The following is a 24,164-nucleotide window of genomic DNA, read 5'->3' on the forward strand; positions in this document are numbered from 1 at the left end:
TTGTTTGTAGAAGACAGTTATCTGGGGGGCAACATTTTCATTTCTCCTTTTTAAACATCATCCCAATTTCTCTTTTGTGGAATAATCTCTTAAATGTAGTCTGGTGGCCCAGGTGTGTATGTGTATGGTGGGGGAACACAGAGTATCAGATTTTCCCTGGAACCTGAACCTTGAACAGAGGAACAAAGCAAGAGTGTGAATGCTGGAGTTCATTCACTGCACTAGAGGTGCCCTGACTGGACTATTCACACAGAATTGTCCTGTTCTTCCACATCTTAGAAAGTGGTTTGGTTCCTTCCTGTTTTCACATTTTGATTTGCCAGGTTTCCTGTGATAACAGGAGCTTCGGATAGTCTTTCTATAAATTTCCTTTTGCTTAAGTTTGCCAGTTAGTTACTGTTGCCTGCAACCCCCAAACAATTCTCATTAAGAAAACATTTTTATTAGGAAATCATACTTTTGGGACAAGAGACAGAGCCCTGGAAAATGAGATAGGCCATTTTAAAAAAATGAAGCATTGGGTAAAATACTTTAATAATGTGAAGGATCACTGGGGCAATGTTCTTAGAGGACTGAATCATTTGGCAATTCTGATTTTTCCAAAATCCTACATAAGAAATTTAAATATGGAAACTATATTGACCTCGATTTTTCTTAGACACAAAGTTATTGAGCTTCCCTTCCCCAAACAGGTATCTATGTACTAGGATAATCATAGTTGAGAAGATGTTTCCTAGACAGAACATCTTATAAGTCTTTGGCAAATGGTTATAAACAATTGTTTTGAAGCAAATGGAAAGCTTATAATCTTGGCTTTATATTTTGAAACACTCCACAATATTTCCTAGCCAAGTGCGTGCTGATAATTAGCAGTTTATATTACTTTGAAAGTAGGTAGAACAACATAATGGTCATAGTCAGTTTATCAATAAAGTATTGTGCACTTACTATCTGCCCAGCATTCTGTTAGGGGTATTAACCTCCAATAAACTCAAATAATATAACACTTCTAATTTATACTTTCACTAAGAAGTATTTATATAATACTCATACAATTATTCAACAAATATTTATTAAGGATTCTTGATCATCAAAAATAGCTCTAGGTAATAGAAATATCTCAGTGAACAAGACATACAAAGTCCTTCCCTCATGGACCTTACAGTCAAGTGAGAATGTTTCAACTGAGGTAACAGTTAGAGCAGTTGTCTTAAGTAAAGGATGAACATGGAATCATCAAGAACTGGAAAGGTGAAAGAGGTCCAATTTCATTCTTTTACACATGGTTACCCAATTTTCCCAACACCATTTCTTTTTTTTAGGAAGAGTGTGTGTGCACACAAGTGGGTGTGGGGCAGAGGGAGAAATAGAGACAGAGAGAAAATCTTAAGCAGATTTCATTTCCAGGATGGAGCCCAATGAAGGGCTCCATCTCAGAACTCTGAGATCACGACTGGAGCTGAAATCAAGAGTTGGATGCTTAACAACTGAGCCACCCAGGCGCCCTTCCAGCACCATTTATTGAAGAAATCATTCTTTCCCCATTGAATATTCTTGGTTCCCTCATCCCATATTAGTTGACTGTATATTCATGGGTTTATTTCGGGGCTCTCTTCTCTGTTCCATTGATCAATGTGTCTGTTTTTATACCATAACTATACTGTTTGATTACTATAGCTTTGTAGTATAGTTTGAAATCAGGAAGTGTTATGTTTCCAACTTAGTTCTTTCTCAAGATTGCTTTGGCTATTCGGGATTTTAGGAATTTTAGGATTGCTTTTTCTATTTCTGTGAAAAATGCCTTTGGAATTTTGATAGAGATTGCATTGAATCTGTAGATGACTTTGGGCAATACATACATTTTAATAATATTAATTCTTCCAATCTATGCGAAAAGGATAAAATTCCATTTATTTGTGTGTTCTTCAATTTCTTTAATCATTGTCTTGTAATGTTCAGTATACAGATCTTTCACCTCCTTGGCTAAGTTTCCTAGGTATTATTGTCTTTGAAGCAATTGTAAATGTGATTGTTTATTACTCTTTCAGATATTTCATTATTTGTTTACAGAAATGCCACTGTGTTTTGTATTTTGATTTTATATCCTGCAACTTTACTGAATTTATTAGCTAATAGTTTATTTGTTTGTTTTGGTGGAACCTTTAGGGTTTTCTATCTATAACATCATGTCATCTACAAATAGTGACAACTTTATTTCTTAGTTTCTGATTTGGATGCCTTTTTTTTTTTTTTTTCCTCTTGCCTGATTACTCTGGCTAGGACTTCTAGTACTATGCTGAATCGGAGTGGTGGGAGTGGGCATCCTTGTGTTGTTCCTGATTTTAATTGAAAATTGTAATTATATGAAGTGATGTGTTGACGAATCTTACTGTGCTAATTAATTCATGATATGTACATATATTAAATTATCAGGCTATGCACTTTAAACTTACATAATGTTATATGTTCATCATATTTCAATAAAGCTAGAAAAATATTTTCATCCAGTGGTATGATGCACGGGTGCCTAGGTGGCTTAGTCAGATAAGCATCTGCCTTTGGTTCAGGTCATGATCCCAGAATCCTGGGTTAGAGCCTCACTTATGGGCACCCTGCTTCTCCCTCTCTTCCTCGCTCCTGCTCTCTCTCACTATCTCTGTTGCTATATCTGTCTCTCTCTCTATCTCAAATAAATAAAATCTTTTTTAAAAATGGCATGATGCAATGATACATCAATACCAAGTGTCTGTGGGCACATTTTTAAGTGATGGCTTGGATTTTGTTTCTATTGCCTTCTTCCCTTTCAAAATAAATGGCAAATAAGGATAAGCTGAAAAACAAACAACAAAACCCACAAAACTGGGTTTGGTGGGCTTTTATTTATTTATTTTAAGAGTTAAGAGATTTATTTATTTATTTATTTATTCATAGAGACAGAGAGAGAGGCACAGAGACACAGGCAGAGGGAGAAGCAGGCTCCACGCAGGGAGCCTAACGTGGAACTCAATCCAGGGTCTCCAGGATCACGCCCCGGGCTGCAGGCGGCGCTAACCGCTGCGCCACTGGGGCTGCCCTTTGGTAGGCTTTTAAAACCCAAGAAGCAGTTGTCAAGTTTTAAGTGGAGAATGGAGTGATTTGATCCATGTTTGAGAAAATGCACTGTAGATGCTTTGTGATAAGGGATTAAATTAGGGATAAGAATGGACACAAGACTGGTTATGATGCTATTGTAGTGGTCTAGACTACAGATGATGAGGATGGAATTAGAAAGCATTAGAATTGTTAAGAAATGGGTAGATGCTAGGATATAGGTTAGAGATAGCATTGCTATTTACTTCTGTAATTATATTTTGGAATGGATTGGTGGGGCAAGGGAAAGCAGAATGTCTTAGGTTTGGGGCATTAATGCCTGAGTGGGTGCTGAGTCATTTACTATGATATGCAAAAGCTGGAGAAGATGCAGTTTGAGGTAGGTGATTCCAGACACCTGATTTGTCTAATTTGAGTTTGAGGTGCTGATTAGGAGAAGGGTTACTTACAGGCAAAGAGCACAAGCTTTGGAGGCAAATGTCAGGGTTGCATGCTTCACTCACCATTCAGTAGCTGGGACACTTTGGACTAACAACTTATGTCTCAGGTGCTTTTTTGTTGTTCTTGGTCTTTTTTTTTTTATGTAAAATGACAATAGAACTTACCTGATAGTGTTGTGTTGGGAAGTAAATGACTTAGTAAACATAAAATGCTTATAATTGTGCCTAGCATACAGTAAGCCCTCAACAAATGCTAAGTATTCTTTTTTTTTTTAAGATTTTGTTTATTTATTCATGAGAGACAGACAGAGAGAGAGAGAGAGAGAGAGAGAGGCAGAGACACAGATAGAGAGAGAAGCAGGCTCCATGCAGGGAGCCCGATGAGGGACTAGATCCTGGGACTCCAGGACCACGCCCAGGGCTGAAGGCAGGCACTAAACCACTGAGCCATCTAGGGATCCCCAAAATGCTAATATTCTTACAGACCAAGAATGAAGGTCAAGATAAATAAACAAATAAAATGTGGAATTATACAGTGGCACAGAGATGGACTTTGAAGCCACAAGAGCAGCTAAGATCTCAGAGGGCAAATGTTTATGAATTTGTATGGGAAAAAAATTTTAGCTTTATTTTTTCCCTTTAATAACTAACATAGACAACAAACCACAGTAGTATTGTTGGTATCTGTGATATCAATAGAAATAATAGATACTTTCATATAATATTATAATTGGTGGAGATATGTTGAAACATCGTTTATGCTCATCACTACTTAAAGGAATCTTTAGACCCACAACAACATAACCATGCTCTTCCTGCCTCAGATGCTAGGGTATTATTTGTGTACTATTCAATGTGATAAGACACAAAGGCTATAGTGTAGTTATTTTTTACAGACTATTTTTTAGAGCTTAAGTTCATGAAGTAGCGCAGAAGGTACAAAGACTTCCCATATGCCCCTACCATAACATATGCAAAGATTCCCCCATCATCAACATCCCCGACCAGAATGGTACATTTATTACAATTGATGTAACTGCATTGACACATTATCACCCAAAGTCCATAATTTTATAGTTCACACTTGGCATTGTACATTACATTCTGTGGGTTTGGACAGATTTATACTGACACATGTACACCATTAAAGTTCCATAAGACTAGTTTTGTGTTGTGGGGTGCCTGGGTGGCTCAGTCAGTTAAATCTCTGACTTTGGCTCAGGTCACGACCTTGGAGTCCTGAGATTGGGTCCCATGTTGGGCTCCCAGTTCAGTGGGGAGTCTGCTTGTCTCTCTCCTCCCCCTCTGCCCTTTCCCCTGCTCATGCTTTCTCTGTACCTCTCTCAAATAAACAAATTTTTAAAATACACATACGTACACACACACACACACACACACACACACACACACTGGAACATTAGTCAGCTATCAAAAAGAATGAATTCATGGGGTAATTGGGTGTTGGGCATTAAGGATGGCACTTGAGATAATGAGCGCTGGGTGTTATATGCAACTGATGAATCACTAAATTCTACCCCTGAAATTAATAATGCAGTATATGTTAACTAAATTGAATTTAAATAAACTTTAAGAAAAAAAAGACTAGTTTTGCTATTGTAAAAATCCTCTGTGCTCCTCCTATTCATCTCTCCTTCCCCACAGTCCCTGGAAACCACTGATCTTTTTACTGTCTCCCTAGTTTTGCTTTATCAAGAGTATCATATATTTGGAATCATATAGTATGTAGCTTTCTCAGATTGATCTCTTTCACTTAGTAATATGCATATAAGTTTCACTTAGTAGTTTGCCTTAAAGTTTAATGAGCTAAATAGTTCATTTCTTTCTAGTGCTGAATAATATTTCATTGTCTGGAGATACCACAGGTTATTTATCCATCTACTTACTGAAGGACATCTTGGTTGCTTCTAGATTTTGGCAATTGTGAATAAAGTTGCTATAAATATCCATGTGCATTTTTTATATGGATATATACTTTTAAGCTCATTTTAAATATTAAGGAGTGGGATTGCTGGATTGCATGGTTTAGAGTGTGTTTAGTTTTGTAAGGAACCACTAAATTGTCTTCCAAGTACCTATTCCACTTTACATTCCTACCGGGAATCAATGAGGAAGGTTCTTGTTGCTCCACATCTTCCCCAGCATTAGTTGTGTTCTGTATTTTGGCCATTATAATAGGTGTAGAATGGCATCTCATTGTTGTTTTAATTTGCATATCCCTGATGATATATGATATGGAACAACTTTTCATATGCTTTTTGCCATCTGTATGTCTTCTTTGGTGGGATCTTTGGCTCATATTTTAATTGGGTTGTTTTCTTACCATTGAGTTTAAGAAATTCTTTGCATATTTTGGATAATAGTCCTTAATCAGATATGCCTTTTTCAAATATTTTTTTCCCAATATGTAGTTTGTCTTTTCAATCTCTTGACAGTGTCTTTTGCAAAGCAGAAATTTTAAATTGGAATGAAGTCATTTATCAATTTATCAATTCATTCTTTTATGGATCATGCCACCACAGTGTTCTTATTTGTAAAAATTCTTACAAATAGCACTTTCCTCATGCAAGAAAATCTAAAGATGAAAAGCTAGGATATTTCCAAAATGGAATTTCCATTTAACAAAATTATTTTTTCTAACTTCCTAAAAAACAGAAGAGCCTCTAGTTCAGCCATATTCACTGAAAATGTACACATTCGTTTCTGGACTGGAATAGAGGAAACTGTTGGAGCAGATGATGGAGAAGATATAACTACCAGTTGACCCATGAGCTAGACCCAGGCAATCAGGCTCCTCATCCCCTCCCCTGAAGTCAGAATGCGCACTCTACCCACATTTCTGCATCCTTGAAAACAGTTCCCACTGTTTGGCAACAAAATAGTGGGAACTGTTTTCAAGGACTCAGCCTTGAGAGAGTGAGGTGTTGTTGAGACCATCTGGACTACATACATGACAGAGCCTAGTTAAGATCTCTATAGAAACTTTAAAAATTATGGCAGGTAGTATAGAAATCTACTTGTTCTGCTGCTGCCCAAGTTAAGCCTCATGTTTAAGTCCCCTTGCTTATTAAGACTTCTATCTACTAATCTAGAATGGCCGAACTGTCTTCCATCTCTCCTTGTCTTCCATGTACAGGAGCTGGTTTCAGATTTTACCTGGAAGCTCCCAAGGCTGCAAACCAACAGGAATCTAGGAGGGGTTCTCATGTCAAATGTTTTCATTCAGGGTAGAATTACAAAAATATCTTAAAATTTTTAAACAAGCAATGGAGGAATTGACAGCTTCACTGTTCTCCTGGAGTATTTGGCTGGAAGAATTCTTTTTCTGTGAGTCTCTTTTGGAAATGACCAAGACTGTTGACAGGTTCAAAGTTGTGAAAAGTTGTTTTATTGTTCTGGGGTTTTGTAAAGATTATTTCTCCAAACAAATCTTCAATTGGAAAAAAAAGCACTATATGCCTCCCATGATTGCAGTAATACTTGGTAATATATCCAATATTTCTTACCTTAATGGAAAAGGAAGCACCTCATGATATCATCACTTTGTTTTTTAACACAGACATGCACTGAAAACTAAGACTGATTTTACAATCCTGAGAAGAGATTTGCCAACAACTATAAAAATTATTAGCATTATCCTCTGATAATTACTTTGAATAATTGAATTTAAAAATTTGTCAAGAAAAAGGATCAGAATATGAAGTACATCTTTACCAAATAGTTCACTGACTTTCTTATAGAACAAGAGTTAAATACTTACCTAAATTAAGGACAGTCCATTTTAATTTCTCTAAAAGAAATGAAACTGCACATTTCAAACACTTTGAAAAAAATGATTTATCTATGAGTTGGCTCACCTGGCAGTCATTTCTAATGATATGAATGAGGTGAAAGTTCCATTTCAGGTCCATTGTGGTTTCTACTTAAAAAAATTTTATAAGATTTCTAGGATTAGCAACTAGTCAGGAAAGCCAAACTTTGAAATGCTAGAGAAGGTGCTTCATCCTCAGATAACTGTCAATTTCTTCAAAAAGAGAAATCTTTGGACAATTGTAAACTATTGAGGATTCTTTCAGAAGTTACTTTTATCTTGATAGTATTAAAGCTGAACCACAGATCCACAATCCTTTTCTTTCTGATATAAACTCTATTGAAGATACTGTTATAAACTCTATTGAAGATACTGTCCTAGACCACAATCTTTGATCTTAGAACCAAATATTATTATAGTAGAAATTTAACTCAAAAAGCCTTTGAGAATCCTGTTCTTTGAGACAAGTTTTCCTGGCCTTGCAAAGTGAGGTAAAGAAGCTGTAATTCCATTTGCAAAAAAATATATATCTTAAGTAATCAATATTTTCAGTACTCATAACCATTAAAATAAAAATTTGAAATTGATGGAATGTCCAACATATCATATATGTATTATGTAAACACAATATATGTATGTTGTCTGATTGAACACCATCTCACATTTAATGTTTTTATACTAGTTAAGAAGTAACTTAAATAGCCTTTAAAGTGATATTTTTAAAATAATATATTTTTTAAGATTACCTATATTTGAAATGCATTGCCTTAATATGTGTTAATAAAGATGAATATCATGCATTTATTTTGAAATATATTTGTATTTTAATATAATTTCCTGTGTAACTCTAAGAATTTTATTTTGTGCACTTAAATATATTATTATTAGAAAGAATAGATAGGCTTCACTTGAGTTCCAAAATAACACAAAAAAGTCAAGAACCCCTGAGACACAGAAGAACATGATGAGGGTTTGAGAAGTCCAAGGTTTAGAAGAAGAGATATTAGCAAAGATGGAGAGACAGCAGCCACGAGTTAAGAGGAGAGTAGGACGGTTTCACAACATGGGAAGCAAGAGAAGAATGCGTCTAAGGAAGAAGAGTGGTCATCTGCTATCAGTGCTGCCAAGAGGTTATTAAGTAGTGGTTTCTCTTGACCTTGACATGAATAGCTTCAGTGGAATAGCAATCGCCATAACCCCAAATTGAGTAAGTGAGTGGGAGGGAAGAGGTGGAGACAGTACTTGTAGACAACTTAATTAGGAAGCTTTCCTTGCTTTGAATGAGAGCAAAGAAATAAGGCTGTATCTTGAAAGAGATCCGTGACCAAGACATGTTTTTTTTATAAAAGATCCAAGATACAGGGCCACATTACTGCTGTTAGAGCTGATGCAATACAGGGAGAAACTTCTGGTGGAAAAGTCTAGAGACGAATAACCTCAGGAGAGAAATTATTGAGAAAGAAAGAGTGCTGGGATTCAGAGCACAAGTGGAGGAAAGGTTGGAAGTCTGAAGGCAGATTCAGGAAGGCTGGCAGATTTGGTGATGGGATGATGCTGGGTTCTTGTTTGTTGATGTTCCTTGGTAAAGCATGAAGCAGTGTGGTTAGCATAGAGTATGAAACAGGCAATTTGGGAGTGGAAAGTGTATACTAGGGCAGTATATAGAGTTCTGGGGCAGTGAAAAGTTTATTTGAGATTTGTGACCATTATTTCCCTTACAATTTTTATTTTGAAAACTTTTAAGCCTGTTTGGGATAACAGGCTTTCCCTTAGAATTGTATTTTCTATCATTCTTTCTTTCCATATTAAGTATATATACTTTTGTTGTTTGCTGTTGTTGTTGTTTTTGAACCATTTGAAAGTTAGTTACCATGTAACACTTCATCCCTAAACGCTTCAATATAAACAAAGTCATTCTTTGTAAATACAAATGTAACATTCAGCAAATTTAAAACACTGATATTATAACCCATATTAAAAATTTCTGTGTCCTAGTAATATTCTTCATAATTTTATTTATTAAGCCTGACACATTCCTTTAAATACGCATTTCTCCTTGTTCTCTTTTTAACATAAAATACTTCTTGACCTTCATTCCTTCCCTTTTTACCCTTTTCAATTCTTTTAGTTTTTCATTCTTTCATGTAAAGTCTCTATATAAAGAATTGGGTCAGGAGCATAGGAAAGGCAGCTGATCAGTGGGTACATCTGTGCTTTTTCACTGTATAGGTCTGCTCAAAGTCCAGTGTTCATGCTTCAGATAAAATGCAGGAGATAGATGCAATACACAAAACATTTCATGAGCACCATTGCTAGAAGTTATATGTTATACCTAGAACTTGTAGAGTCCTTTACCATAACTTTGACTTTATGTTACACCTCCTAAGGGGAGCACTCAGGATTCTCCTACATTGTTATCTTCTCAGCATCCCTAGCAGAAAAGAATCGTGTTGATAGGCAACTGTCAGGTAGAACTTTTAAGTGACTAATGAAATCATTAAGTACATCAATGATAGATCCGAGAAGAGAACCAGAGTGTGCGCTCAACATGCCATACTAGCTGAACTGAATGCTACTCAGATTACACAATGTGTATCATTACCCAAATCACCTGCACACCTGACAGACTGGGGCTTAATGGACGTCTCTATTTCGACTACTCTACATTATGCCTCTCATTTTGTCAAAGGGCAATTTTAATGTAAGTAGTTACCTAGAAAGGATAAATTCTCAAAGATGTGGCCTCAACAAGTAATTTTAGATTAAGGAGATATACAATAACTAAAAGCCATTGATTAGCACTCAATTCTGGTGATGCCAGGCACAAAGCCAAAGCATTTATGAATGTGGTAAGTACTGGCACCAGTTCCTATACTTGAAGTTATTTTATTAACAACAGTACACCCTGAGTGTAGAATCTGCCTTCATTAACTTTTTTTTTTCTTTTTACCATTGTCATCATAAGCCAATCTTTATTGAGTGTCTACAGGATTTTGGAACTATATAATGTTCTATTTATACTTTAAAAAAAAAAACATTGACTAGTATGAAAAAGGAAAATATGAGTATTATTCCCTTCTAAAAGCACTCTATAATGGAAGACCATGAGGACAGGGAAATAAGACACTTTCACTTTTCTTTCACTTTTTATTTTTTCTTTCGCTTTTTATTAAAAATTTACTGTGCTTCTTTTACTTATTTATTTTTTTAAAAAGATTTTGTTTATTTATTTGAGAGAGAGAGCACAACAGGCAGAGTGACAGGCAGAGGCAGAGGGAGAAGCAGACTCCCCACAGAGCAGGGAGCTGGAGATGGGGCTCAATCCCCGGACCCTGGGATCATGACCTGAGCCGGAGGTAGACGCTTAACCATCTGAGCCACTTAGGCACCCCTCTTCTTCTTTTTTTGATAAAATAAATGGAATAGAATTATTTCAGTCATGGGATTTGCTATTTAAATCAAATTGCTGCCTGAAATACTGAATTGGTTTCAGAAAATGATACCAGTAAAATAACATATCTTAGTGTAGCTTCATCTTAATTTATAACAGAAGCACATTCTGAAGTCCTCACATTTTTTTAGTTCAATAACACTTCCATCTTGAAAAATCTGACTCGCTTGAATTGGAATTAAGCCTGTGGAAATTAACACCTCAGTTACAGCCCCAGGTAGAACCAAAGTACGGGCTTCAGGTGCCCTCTGGTGGCTGATAGGTAGAACAACCAAATACAATTTAAGTCTGGAATAAACAGGCACATGTCATATTTCATTCTCTGTTGCATTTATTTATTCATTTCTTTAAAAGAACTTATCAAGAATTTATCCTGTTAGGCACTTAGGATTAAAAGATAAATGGTATACAGTCTATGTCAATACAGTAGTTAGTAGTGGAATGAGGGTAAAACTGACTACAGATAATTTCAACTCTCCCTGTTAAGTGCTACTACAGATTTATTCTATTCCAACCAAGATACGTTGGTTATCTCCATTCTTGTAGGTGTTATGTTAATTAATATTATATAGAAATTCCTGAAAAATAAAAGCAGCTGTTTTCGACACAGGGTGTAATTCATATATTTATATATGTATTAAACACATAGTAAATAATTACATATTTCTAGAGTTTTTCCTAGGAGTAACTCGAATCCATATTGCTTTTATGATGATCTTCTTAGTATTAACAGTTTTGTCATCATTTTAATTCTTGCCAGATAATATTATCAGACCTATTATGCAGCAGAGTCAGTCTTACCTGGTATTTCAGTGTCATAGGAGAAACTAGAACTCAAATTGCTTGACTGTACCTGTTCGTTTTCTTGGTGGACTCATCCAATGACTTTTGTGTGGTTTCTAATGGTAAAATGAAGGATTTTATGAAGTCATTGAGTAATAGGAGATAGCCATTTAAAAGAAGGGTTAAAACACACACACATACACACGCACGCACACACTGGCTCATTTCCAACATCAGCTACTGAGCAGCTGTTACAGTTCTCTTAAGTTAGATGGGGCCTTTTATCAAGTTATGAAGTCACATATCCAATTACCAATTCCCAGCATCACCCAGGCCCTGGCTTGGCACTGCTCAACCAAATGATACACTCATAATGCCAAAGCAAAGTGATTACATAAATAATTTAGTGGAGTCTTCTTTAATCCTATACAAGAGAAGCTTATAGTAATCTTAATTAGCATTTTTCTCCCCCAGTGCAGTTGTGTAACAGTAATCTATTGAATTCCTGATGTTAAGCATGGAAAGGTGCTAGAATTTTAAAGAATGCATTCCTAGTTTACATAAATCAATGATGGGAGTCAAGAAGTTGGTTTATTTGAAAGAGAACAATGGTTCTAGATGCAAACAAGACAGTCCTAAGAAGTCAAAGAAACGTAGAGGTGGTGGTAGAGGTGGGCATTTTTTGGCATGATCATTTAAAACTATACTCTCTAGTACTTTCAGTTGCTATACTTTCTATTCAACTTTCTTTTGTTCCATTTCAAAATATTTTTTCATTTTCTCATTTTCGTTTTGAGCTTCTAAAATATCTTCAAGAGCAGTTTTTGGCTTGTTTTCATATACAGTACTGTGAAATAAGAACTATTGTTACTAATATTTCTGTTGTATCATTTAAGACTGTTTCCTTCTTGATAATGGGCAACAGAACAATGAATATAACTACCATTGCTTTAAGATCATTGCTTTATAAGACATGAAACAAAAACTCTTGTGTAGGTTTTGTGATTTTGTGTGTGAGAGATCACTTTACACAATCAAGTCCAGTTGGTCCAAAGACTACACTTAAAAGATAAATTCATCAGAAAGATAAAATTGTATCTCTGGAACAGTAAACCAAAAATTAACACGAAGTCTTTTCTCAATGATATCCAATTGTATTGTTATCTTATTTTGTGCTCCCCTAATGTTCATTCCCTTGTCCATCCATCTCCAAAAACATATCATGCGAAGTAAAAAAAAAAAAAAAAAAAAAAAAAAAAAGTCCTGTTTCCTTCCCTCCAGATGTATGCAAAGTTCAAGAACCACTGTGGTGAAGAGAAATTACACACAGGCCTTTCTTACAGAAAAAAAGTGGTTGGGAATCCAAACCAAAGGAATGTTAAAATGCTTTTACAAAAACTCGAGCTGAATATTGAAGTTAAAGTAGGAGTGAGAGAAGTAAAAGGGCTTTCTAGGTTGGTGTTTTGTTAAGCATTTAGGGATGAAGTAACTGGATACTTTGGTGGACTCTTTGGAGTGACTAAGTAAATGTCAGACCTAGTGGCTATGGTCAAGCTTGAATTTTACACTGTGAACTAAGAGCCAATGGGAAATCTCAGAATAAAATGATGAGGCTTGACTTTTAGTAAGGTCACTTAGGTAATAGTGTGGAAGTCACTGGAGGAAGCATGAAATAACTACAGCAGGAAATATTAGGAGCCCACCGCAATAATGTCTGAACTAAGGCAGTTAAGAGGGCAAAAGTGGGCCACTGACAGCCTTGCTACAAAGTGGTCCTCTCCATCAGCTGCACAAGCATTGACTGAGAGCTTGTCAGAAACAGAGAATGTTGTGCCATATCTCTTACCTTCTGAATCAGTATTTTAACATGGTAATCTGTACATCTGGAAGGTACCACTCTGAGATAGGGAACGCAGTAGGGGCAGTTACTGGAGGAAGGTTAAGTCACTATCCTGGGTGTGGTCAGTTTAAGGTATTTATGGTACATCCAAGAAAGCTGATCCACAGTAGTTGGGTATAAGGGTCTGGAGGCTGGGTTGAAGTCTGGTCTGGAGAAACGATTTACCATTTATCAACAAGTTTGTATTTGAAGCCATGGTCCAACCCAAGTTCCCTGGGATGTGCCCAGGAAAAGTATATCATTAGTCAAGCAGAGGGCCCAGGAGGGAGCACTAAGAAACACCATTATTTGAAGTCCCATACAGCAAAAGGTATCCACAAGACACAGAAGGAACCTCCAGTGGTAGGAATACACAATGTGAGTAGTGGGAAGAAAGTTCCAAGTGGCAGGATGGTCAACATTCTCATTCCAGCAGAGGTCACATAAGAACACACAAGAGTCCATTGGATTTGGCAATCTTGATGTCAGAGTAAAGCTACAGGTGGAGATTATTTCCCATTAAGTTCTTTCTTGACCTTAGTATGTGGGGATGCAATTTAGAGTTTTCTGCTCTCAAAGTTCAGATGAGTAGAATATGTGAGAGGAGCTTGGTATGGAGCCAGTTTGCAAATGTTCTCTCTTCCAATAAGATGATAAATTCTTTGAGGAATAAGGAAGGCACATAAAGATGAGTAAGACCCAGTCCCAACCCTCAGCATTTATAACAAAGCAGAAATAAGACATCTGTAGTACAAGATGGGACATGTATTATAAAATATCATAGAGATTCAAAAGAGGAATACACCACATCCAGACAGTAAGAAGAGCCTGCTTACTTCTCCTCAGTTGTTAGCACAGATATATGTACATACTTAACACTTAAACTGCATTAATTGCTGAATTTTCCTCTCAACAAATCTGGTATATTATTAATAAAGTCCCTTTTATTCCAAAATCCAAGGAAACTTCAAGCTCATTCATGAGATATTTATTAAAATAACACATTTAGGGAAAAAAATCAATACAATGTATACATCATTACTGAAAACTGTATACCATCATACAAAAAAGGATTTTATTTGGGAAATTGATTCCTAATTTATGGCAAGTTTTACTTTCAGAAATAAAACCACAAAACAACACAATCTAATTCAATCTTAAAGGCTGGCATGCTGAGCAAGGAATGTTCTTATTCTTTGTAGGAGCTCCTTCTTTACACTGTCAGGTACCAGGGCTGAAATATAAAAATAAAGATATAAGAGTAAGAAGATTCTAATTAATATATGTCAAATTGGTATTTGATATTTCATTCAGAATGAAAATAATTTCATGAATAACCCATATGCTTCAAAAAAGAAAGAGAGGTAAAGACATCTGAAAAAATAAAGTATATCTGCAATTCATTATTTGAGTAAATTATCCATCCAATACCTAAATATACTGCACATTGATGAGAAAAAAACATGGGAAAATTCTTTAAACCAGGAGTGGAAAGGCCTTTTTGAAATACAGAGAGTTATAACAGATGAATAAATCTGATATAAAAGCAACAATGACAATTTAATAAGTTGGTCAAAATCACAATAAACAAAGGCAAAAGACAGAAAGTGGGAAAACACTTACAGAAATGGGCTGATCTCTTACTACACAATTTCTCCAAATTGATAAGAAAAAGATCAGACTAATAATGACCAAAAAAAGATGAAGAAAAGGTAAAACACAGTTCTTGAACATAAAAGAGTTAGTTTAACTTCATAGCTGAAATGTGAATCAAAACCACATTCAGACAGCATGTTTTACCATAAATCATGTTGACCAAAATACCAAAGGTCAGTAATATCCCTTGTTGGCAAGACTGAGGGAAAACTGGCTCTCTTATGTTAGCTGGTAGAAAACATAAAATCGGTACCACATTTTGAGGAAGATAATTTGGCAATACATATTGAAATATGTGCACATACTCTCTGACTCAGCAAAAATGCAAAAATTGCAACAGGAGTTACATTTGTGGTATTTTTACTTTTTCAATTTTGAACCATTTGACTATTAAATATTCAGAGTATCACTAAAAAATTAAAAAATTGTAAAAAGCCCTGCTCTTTGGAATTTTAATTAGAGCCTTGCTGCTAGTAATTTTATATAACAATTATATATCAATAAACAAACTACACTATTGTTTTTCCTTTCTTGGCTACTAATAAATAAGGACAATAGGAAATTCACTAAAACTTCTAATGCTACTTGTTTGTATCCAAAGGAAATGAAAACTTCAGATACAGTTCAGTAATTGTACACTGAATTCCACAAATAAGTACACAAATTAAGTAAGACACATACTCCTATTTACAGATTGCTTAGTTTAAGCTTGCTAGAAATAAAAGCTACATAATTAATTCAAGACCACTGGAAATGTGATCAGTATGTATATTAAACACTTAATAAAAATTACGGTGATGGAGTATAGATCAGTTGCCTTGGAGTTATGGATAAGGTTTGAGTATAAAAGGATAGCTTGAGGGAGTTTTTTGGAGGGGAAGAGGGCAATTACATGAATCTGTACATGTGTATAAAATTCATAGAAGTGCACACTAAAAAAAGATCAATTCTACTATATTTTAGTTAAAAAAAATAAAAAATAAATACTTCTGGCTATAAAAGGAGACTAAGAACATAAAACATTTATTTTTATTTCTCTGTTCTCTATTTGCCCATTTTCTAGCAGTGGTGCTATAAGGGATCGAAATGTCCAAGATATGAGTGTTAAAGGAGAAGCAAAGGAAATTTCTACCCTGTATAACCAGCTCCAAAATGTTAATAGTTGAAGCATAAATTACAGAAGGAAAGAAAAAGAAATCAGATAAAATTATTTTAAAATGTAAATTCAGGGACGCCTGGGAGGCTCAGTGGTTTGAGTACCTGCCTTTGGCTCAGGGCGTGATCCCGGGGTCCTGAGATTGAGTCCCATATTGGGTTCCCTGCAGGGAACCTGCTTTTCTCTCTGCCTATATCTATGCCTCTGCCCCTCTCTCTCCGTATCTCTCATGAATAAATAAAATCTTAAAAAAAAAAATGTAAATTCATGCAGGAAGCTATAAATACTGTGTTTTGTTTTTCTATCCCTGAGACATGCTTGATGAAAAAGTCATGTGTTTTTAGGTGTAAGCAGGCCTACAGATGGCTGGAAAGGACCATGGGATTCTGTAGCTCTTTCCTAGCAAGTAGTTCAGAGAATTAGTATTTTCTTGTAATAATTTTCAAACTTTTTTACACTTGGATTCTTTTTACTACTACTATGTGAAAAAGAAGTAATGGATCATCTAATTTATCTGCTTCCACTTAAAATTACCAAAAGAAACCCTTCAAAAAATAAATGAAAATAATGTAGCCACAACTAGCTAACAATGTAATGTACTTAATATTTATTACATATAATCAATGTTAATATAGTATTTCCTCTTTTTCTTTTGTCTTCTGTAAGGAAATAAAGATGATGGTAGAATTTTAAATATAGATTACCCTGAATATGAAGTTTTAGAACTACCAAATTCTTAATTTAGACACTTAAGAAGACAGGGCTTTACTTATTTTCAAAAAGAAAAGCAACAGCAGAGCATTGATTCTGGGGCTGGAGTAAAACTTTTAATTATTAAATATTTAAATGAAATCAGGCCATACTTAATAAAATTTATAAATTCTAGCTTCAGGTAATACTTGCCTCTACAAAATCCCAAACTTTAAAAATTATCTATCTTAACAACCATTATCAACTTACTTTTGTATACTGTTTTAGAGTGCAAAAACATTTTATACCTCTCATCTCATTTATTACTCAAGACTATGCTAGAGAGGCAGGTAGGCAATTATAATCTTTCTCAATGAGTACCCAATAATTTTGGAAAGGTTGTTTTTCCCTGTAAAAAAAAAGAAAAGTTGAACCAGCAAGAGAGAGAAAAAAAAATGTCTTCAGCACACGTTTCATTCCATATAATTTATATTCCTTACCTCTGCCTTTTGGTGTGATTTCAGCCACCAAGTCATCAACAGTAACGTGTTCTAGTCCTTTTTCTTTAATTACCTCTTATGCAAAAGCAAAAAACAAATCATATCATTTAAAATCATTATCTGTAAGAAAGATTTTCATAGAGGAAGGGTTAAGATCATGTTTTTAGAGTGCAAATTGGTCTTAAAAAAAAAAAGAGGATACTTCTTTCTTTCTTTTCTAATGAAGATTTAGTTCAACCTTAAACACATTAAGTATTCACCAGATCAAAATCTTAAAAGCCTGTTCATCTCTCAGCTAAATAACCTGTAACTTAACAATTTTAACAATTAGAATGAATGTGACTATAAGGTCAAATCTAACATGTGTAAGAAGCTGGAAATCTTTAACTATACATATCTTATTTCACCATAACCATACCACCTGTTGAATATGTATGGAAAGAGGAAAAAGCTATAATTTGAGTCTAACTTGTAATTTCATAGCCCAGAATTAAAGTATAGAATAACTCCTTTGTTCCTTTCTCTTCTCTAGGCTGGGCCAAAGGAAAGAGAAGAGGGTAAGGAGTTAACATTTACTGAAACGTTATTATGTGCTGGGTGATTAACAGCATTTGATATTCACAACAATGTAATGGGTTGGGCATTTTTCCACTCACAAGTGACCCAACTGAGTCTTAAAGATTAAATAACTCATCCAAAAGTGAGCTGAAATCCAGCTCTAGTCTTTTCCAGTGAAGGTCTGTATGACCTCAAAATCTATGCTTTTTCTAATTTGCCACACTGCCTTCTTAGGATTGGTAATATAAATAGTCTCTATTATCATTAATTGTAGAAACCATGACTATATAATGGGAGTTCATTGAAAATATCCAGAATTCCATTATACCAAAGCCAAGCCAGAAAAGGAGGCTCATCTTCGTGACATGTATAATCTATCTAGCAGCAGCATCAATACCTAGCAATTTAACAAGCTTCCATTCTACATTTAAAAAAAAATAAGTAGAATTACCTAAGAGCTTTTCTAAGTAATTTTTTTTTAACACTGTAAAGCCAGGAGATATAATTCCTATAGAATCTGCCAATCATAAAGTATTCAATTTGTTATAAAGTTAAAACAGAGGAATAACTAATGTTTACTTTGAATAGGCACACTGAAAAAGGTTGGAACGCATACTTTGATGCCAGAAAAAATCTTACCTCACTTGTTTTAAGAAAAATACAATGAAAATTTCTACAGATTTAGGAATTATGTCTTATCAAAAGGAGATGGGGCAATCACTACCAGGAGATTATATTTTGTATTTGTTTAAAATTAGTTAGGCAGTCAATAGATCTTAAAATACTGCCTATTATTTTTCTAATGAACCCCAAGCCAACAAGAACAACAGAATTAGCTTATCTCGTAAATGAAACTGATTACCTTTACAGTGTGCCTTCAACTGGTCCTTCCAGCCACATTCAATTAATTTAGCTCTCAGCAACTCTTTGAGGCTGTTGAAAAAGAAATGTTTTCATATTAAACTACAACAAGGTACAGTATTTTAGACAGGAATGTTTGAAGCAAAAGTTCAAATGTTCAATTAAAAATTGGCTGCCTTCTAATTACAAAAATTTTAACTGTGATCTAATCTTAGTTCTATTACTAAATAATTCTTTGGTCTTATGCAAGTCATTTGAACTCTGGACTTCATTTTCATCATCAGTAAAATTAAGTATGTAGATAGGGTACAATAATTCTCAAGAAACCCTCCACTCTCTGGCCTTCTCATACACTTTCTACTTCCACCAACAGTAATATTATGGGTCTTGTGACAACTTCTAAATAGTATTAGTTGAGCTTGAATTGAAGCAGCACACCTCGAAGGTTTCAAACTCCAAAATCTATTCTTTGACTACAGATTCTTATCCTTTCATTCTCTTACTTCCCCATCATATCCCTTTCTAACCTCAAAAACTTTCCCCTTTTTTCCAATAACCTTCTAAATTATATACTAAATATGGTATTTTATTGACTCTAAGACTGGTTTTCCCCCACATTTCAAAAATTCAGTAATTGGTATGCCTATCACAATTTAATTGGTAGTATCTTTTTTCCTCCAGCTGGTAAAAAAAAAAAAAGAAAGAAAGAAAGAAAGAAATTAAATGGTGTGTATCGCAACTAATGGCAGAAAAAGGGTGTAACAAAGTATTTTCTTTCCTTGTCCTTTTTCCATACTCAACTCTTAGAAATCCTTAATCTTCAACCTAAATCACTTTTCAGCATGAACATGTCATGTCCCAAACTAAACCACTTCTCTTTCAATAATATTCCCCCCAAATTCATTATGTGACACTTCTATCTGGATATTTAATTAGGTCTTTCCATCTTAATAGGGCCAACCCAAATCCTGCCTCTCTCCACCTCAACCTATTCTTCCTTTCAGAATGCCACTGTCCATCCTGGTTCCTCAAGCTAGAAAATTTAGCATCCTTCACTCAGCAACTCTGTTAACACTATACATATAATCCATAGAAGCAATTCCTATTGGTTCCAGTTCTAAGTTATACACTACAATCCAAATGTTTTTCATCATCTTTGTTATTGCTCCCTTAGTCCAAGCCATCTTCTTCTCTTGACTGGACTGTTACCAAAGCCTCTAACTTGTCCCCCTGCTCCCTTCTTTATATACTTTGCTCTCTTTCCTCTTCCCAAAACGGTTTGGTGGCTTCCCAACTTACTTAAAAATTCCAACTCTATGCTACAGCCTAAATAACCCTCCATGATATTCCTCCTCTTCAGCTATGCTTCTGACTTTATCTCTTCTTCCCCTCACCTAATTTATAGAGGGCTCATGAGCCTCCTTGTGGTCCTCAAAATGCCAGGCAAGCTCCTATCTTGGGTTCTTGGCTCTTGGGAGACCCCTCATTCCTTCATATCTTTGACCTCTTATCAGTGAAACCTTCTTTATTTTTCTCTGCCTCAGATACACATCTCATTATTCTCAGTTTTATTTTTCCTCTAGAACTTATCACTGCCTACATAATACAGACTTACTGTCCATCTTCTCCCATTAGAATGTAAGCTCCATGAAAGAACAGACTTTATTTTGTTCACTACTCCATCTCTAGCACTTTAACAGGACATAGCATATGGCAGAAACTCAGTAATTTTAAATTGTATGAATGAAGAAACAGCCAATAATAAATAATCCCCTTTATTCATTACTGCCAATACTAGATTCTCTCAGTTCCCCAAGGCATTGTTCTGGATGTCTTCTTCCTCATTTCTCACATGGAGGGCTGCTTTTACTTTAACAAATTCTAAGTTCTCCCTTCCATTTTTGCTGTTTTACATTTTTAATCTGATACAATCTAACACATTCTTCTGTAATCGACCTCTAGCCCTTCAAGTCTATCTTCCACATTGGCAGCCTAATATTCCTAAAGAGCAAATGTGATGTAGTCATCCCCTTTCTCAGAATCTTTTAATGACTCCCACCACCCAAGGATAAAGTCAACAACAGATGTTTCTGCAAATCCATCACCCACTTTCCTGACCTTTCTTTGACACCACTTGTAGTGTAAGAAATCTGCATAGGGTTCCAACAATTGAAATGAGACCTAGGCCAGGTTGACCATAACTGGCCTATGTACCTAAGTAAGATGGTAATCACGCCAGGCACTACTAGGAGAAAGGTAGTCTGAGCCAGAGGGATATGAATTCTGAACTGCTAATCTTTGCCACCTGGTGGGTAGAGTCTGCTTGAGAATAAAGCCAACACAGAGAAAAACAGAGCTGAGAAAGAAAAAGAAAGACACATACTTGGTAACAATTTTGAGTGCCTGGACCCAGTGGAGACAGATGCAACTTTAAGCCCTAAAGTTTGTAGTTAGATGAGCTATATATTTCCATTGGTTAAGCCAGTTTCTGAGTTCTATCATTTAAAATGAAAGAATTTGGACTTCTACAAAATCCATTCCTCCTGTCCACTGTTCCAGCAACATCACTCTCACACTTTACCTGCTAGCTTTAATTCTGTAGTTCCTCAGAACAGTATGATGTTGTAACACACCTCTGTGACTGCACAGTCTGTTCCATCTGCCTAGAATGTCTTCTGTCCTTTATTGGCTGAAAGAACTGCTAATCTTTCTCCCCGTGCTGAAGTACCTCTTTTACTATTTTGTAACTGATTACCTTAACCCCACCATAGAATTCAAAAATCCCTCCAGTTCCTTCTTTATATTTTTCTTATGCAATTCTTCATCCTGTTTCTGGAAGCCTTTCTTGATTCCTGACTCTCTGTTTAATACTTCCAAACCTGTTCATTCTTCAAATATTTACTTGGCTAATTATGTGCTAGGGATGATGCTTAGGGATACACCGGTATTTCTACTGTCAAGGACTTAGATTATATTGAAGGACACAAACAAGCAAAGCAAGTGGATATAATACAATGTGATTAAATGCTTAGATAGAACAAGGTATCTGGGACTAAATAGATTCCTAGAAGAGGTAATGTTTAAACTAAAACCTGAAAGATGAAGTAGACGAAAAGATCAGGGAAGACAAATGTTTCAGGGAGTAGGAACACCACACGCTGCTCTGAGGTTAAGAGTGTAGTAACTGAACTGGTTCTACCATATTTTCTCCCTGTTAAAACTGGGTACCATTATGTTTTTAATTGCAGTTATTTGGGTATTTTTTCTTTTCTATTAGATTATACATTCTTTGAGAAAGAGTCATTTCTTGTTCATCTTTCTAGATGACTCACTTTCCTTTAAGTAATGAAATACTGAGCAGACCTGTTTTTTTAGAAGTTAGGAATTGAAACTTCTGATAATCTCTATTTGCTGTAATTCCTTCCACCGACATCAGTTTTGTTCCTTGATATTTAGACTCTTATTACATATAACATAACTATAATTTAAAGATGTTAAATGTCATTTAAAAACACAATCTCTTGCTTACCGTTCTCTTTCTCCAGTTTCTATCAACTTTTGGTTAATCGCTGCTCTCATCTGCGCATCTTTGTTCATCTTGCTAACCTGAACATCAACATGTATTTTCAGATACAGAACACATAAAAAGCATTTTCTTCTAAACCCTCTAGGTAAGCATCCTAATATATTTAACATCCTATCAACTGAGGGGGTGATAAATTTCAACAGTGTGTTAACAATGTCATTACTCTTAATATTGGTCACTGCATCCCAAGAAGTCATACTGATTAATTCACTTTACAATTTTCTTCCGCCATATACCCTTTATTAATGAGTCTTTGGATAATGATATTTATCGTATCATTTATGCAATACTTATGTGCCCGGTATTGGGCTAACACGGGGGTTGGGTTTTTTTTCCCCATTTAATTCCCAAAACTTATTCTTTCATGTAAGAATTATTAACACAATTCGTATTTTACAATTGAGAAAACTGAGGCACCAAGATAGCAAGTGGTGAGGACAGGATTTGAACTCATGTACTTTGAGCCCAGCAGTCTCAACACACTTTTAACAGCACATCATAACTGCTTATCATTTCTGCACCTTAACTGCATTCAAAATTTCGGGGAGGCCATATAACCTAGAGAGTAATACAAGATTAAGCACTGTTGGTGAAAAATTAAATTTCCAGAATAGGTTCAAAGTGCTTTACTTTTTTTTTTTTTTTTCTGTAGGGTGTGCCCAGAATTCTACAACTGCCAAACTAACTCTGAGTATGTGCTTGTGTATGCTCTTCGTCGAAGCTTGCTGGTGGAATAAAGGAAAGAACAAATCTCAAACTAACTCCTAATTTAGAAAACTCCCAATTTTCAGTGAAAAAAGACAACCAAAATCAAAGTGACGTAGAAAGGAGAGGAAGGTTAGAATGTAACAGCTGCAATAAGCTAACATTACTGCAGATAATTTGTCACTAACTTGGGACCACTTTTGCTGTGTCCCGTCTCGCCTACATGAAAACTCAAGACTGGCAACTGAGTTTTGAGTTGGGAAAAAAAATTTTTTTTGAGTGCAACAGGAAAAAAGGAAGGGTTGAGAAAGGGCTGAGAAATGTTTGCTTGTGGCTGGAGGCTAACATTTTCAAAATGATTCTAAGGTCTAATCGGTACCATTCCTAGAATATTGAACCTGATCTCGCCTTGGCCCCTAAAATACGGATAGTGACCTTGGGCAAGTCAATTCTTAAAGGCCTCAGTTTTCTCACTGGTAAAACGAGGGCGCTAGGGGATCCCTCCCAGTTCAGACATTCTTTGGGAAAATAGAATAGGGCGGAGACAGCGGGAGAGGCGGGAGGGGAGGAGCCAGAAAACAAAGCGTGGACTGGCTTCAGGCCAACTCCGGTTGCACGCCCTGTCGGAGAGCCCTACAGGCCCGCGAGCGCGGGTCGGGGAAGCTAACGAAAGACAGCACATCGAAAGGAGCCTGGGCTGGGCCCGGGTCCCGGCCCTGAGGACCACGGGCATAGCTCACCACCATCACCGCGGGCGAGGGCCGTCCCTTCCCAGCGACGAAATGACCCTTGCGCTGACGACCGTTACCTACCACACTCTTCGGCTGCCCGGACCTAGACCCTCAGTAGCTCGGGCACCTAAGCACACAGAAAGCTAAAACACGCATTTCCGGGGCGGGGTCTCGCTCCCCTGCCTATAAATGTGAGAATTTAACCAGCGCGGGCCGCCTCCTGGTAGCTCAGCCCTCTGGGTAAGAGAG

The 24,164-nt window shown here is 35.9% G+C and overlaps 1 protein-coding gene across 2 annotated transcripts; it reads right to left on the reverse strand.

Annotated features, from left to right (window-relative positions):
• Positions 1-13,653: 13,653 nt before the first annotated feature.
• On the reverse strand, positions 13,654-24,102 carry ENY2 (ENY2 transcription and export complex 2 subunit). 2 transcript variants are annotated; one of them, XM_025993356.2, is made up of 5 exons: positions 23,925-24,102; positions 22,423-22,499; positions 18,895-18,965; positions 17,475-17,549; positions 13,654-14,706 (listed from the first exon to the last, which is right to left on the reverse strand). In XM_025993356.2, the coding sequence occupies exons 1-5, from the start codon at positions 23,928-23,930 to the stop codon at positions 14,630-14,632; spliced, it is 306 nt and encodes a 101-aa protein (XP_025849141.1). In that variant the 5' UTR covers positions 23,931-24,102; the 3' UTR covers positions 13,654-14,629. The 2 variants fall into 2 exon arrangements, with proteins under 2 accessions (XP_025849141.1, XP_025849142.1); XM_025993357.2 differs by having other exon boundaries at positions 14,445-14,706; positions 23,997-24,077.
• Between the last annotated feature and the right edge of the window lie 62 nt (positions 24,103-24,164).

The sequence above is a fragment of the Vulpes vulpes genome, chromosome 13 (genome assembly GCF_048418805.1).
Source record: "Vulpes vulpes isolate BD-2025 chromosome 13, VulVul3, whole genome shotgun sequence".
In the NCBI taxonomy this organism is placed as follows: Eukaryota; Metazoa; Chordata; class Mammalia; order Carnivora; family Canidae; genus Vulpes; species Vulpes vulpes.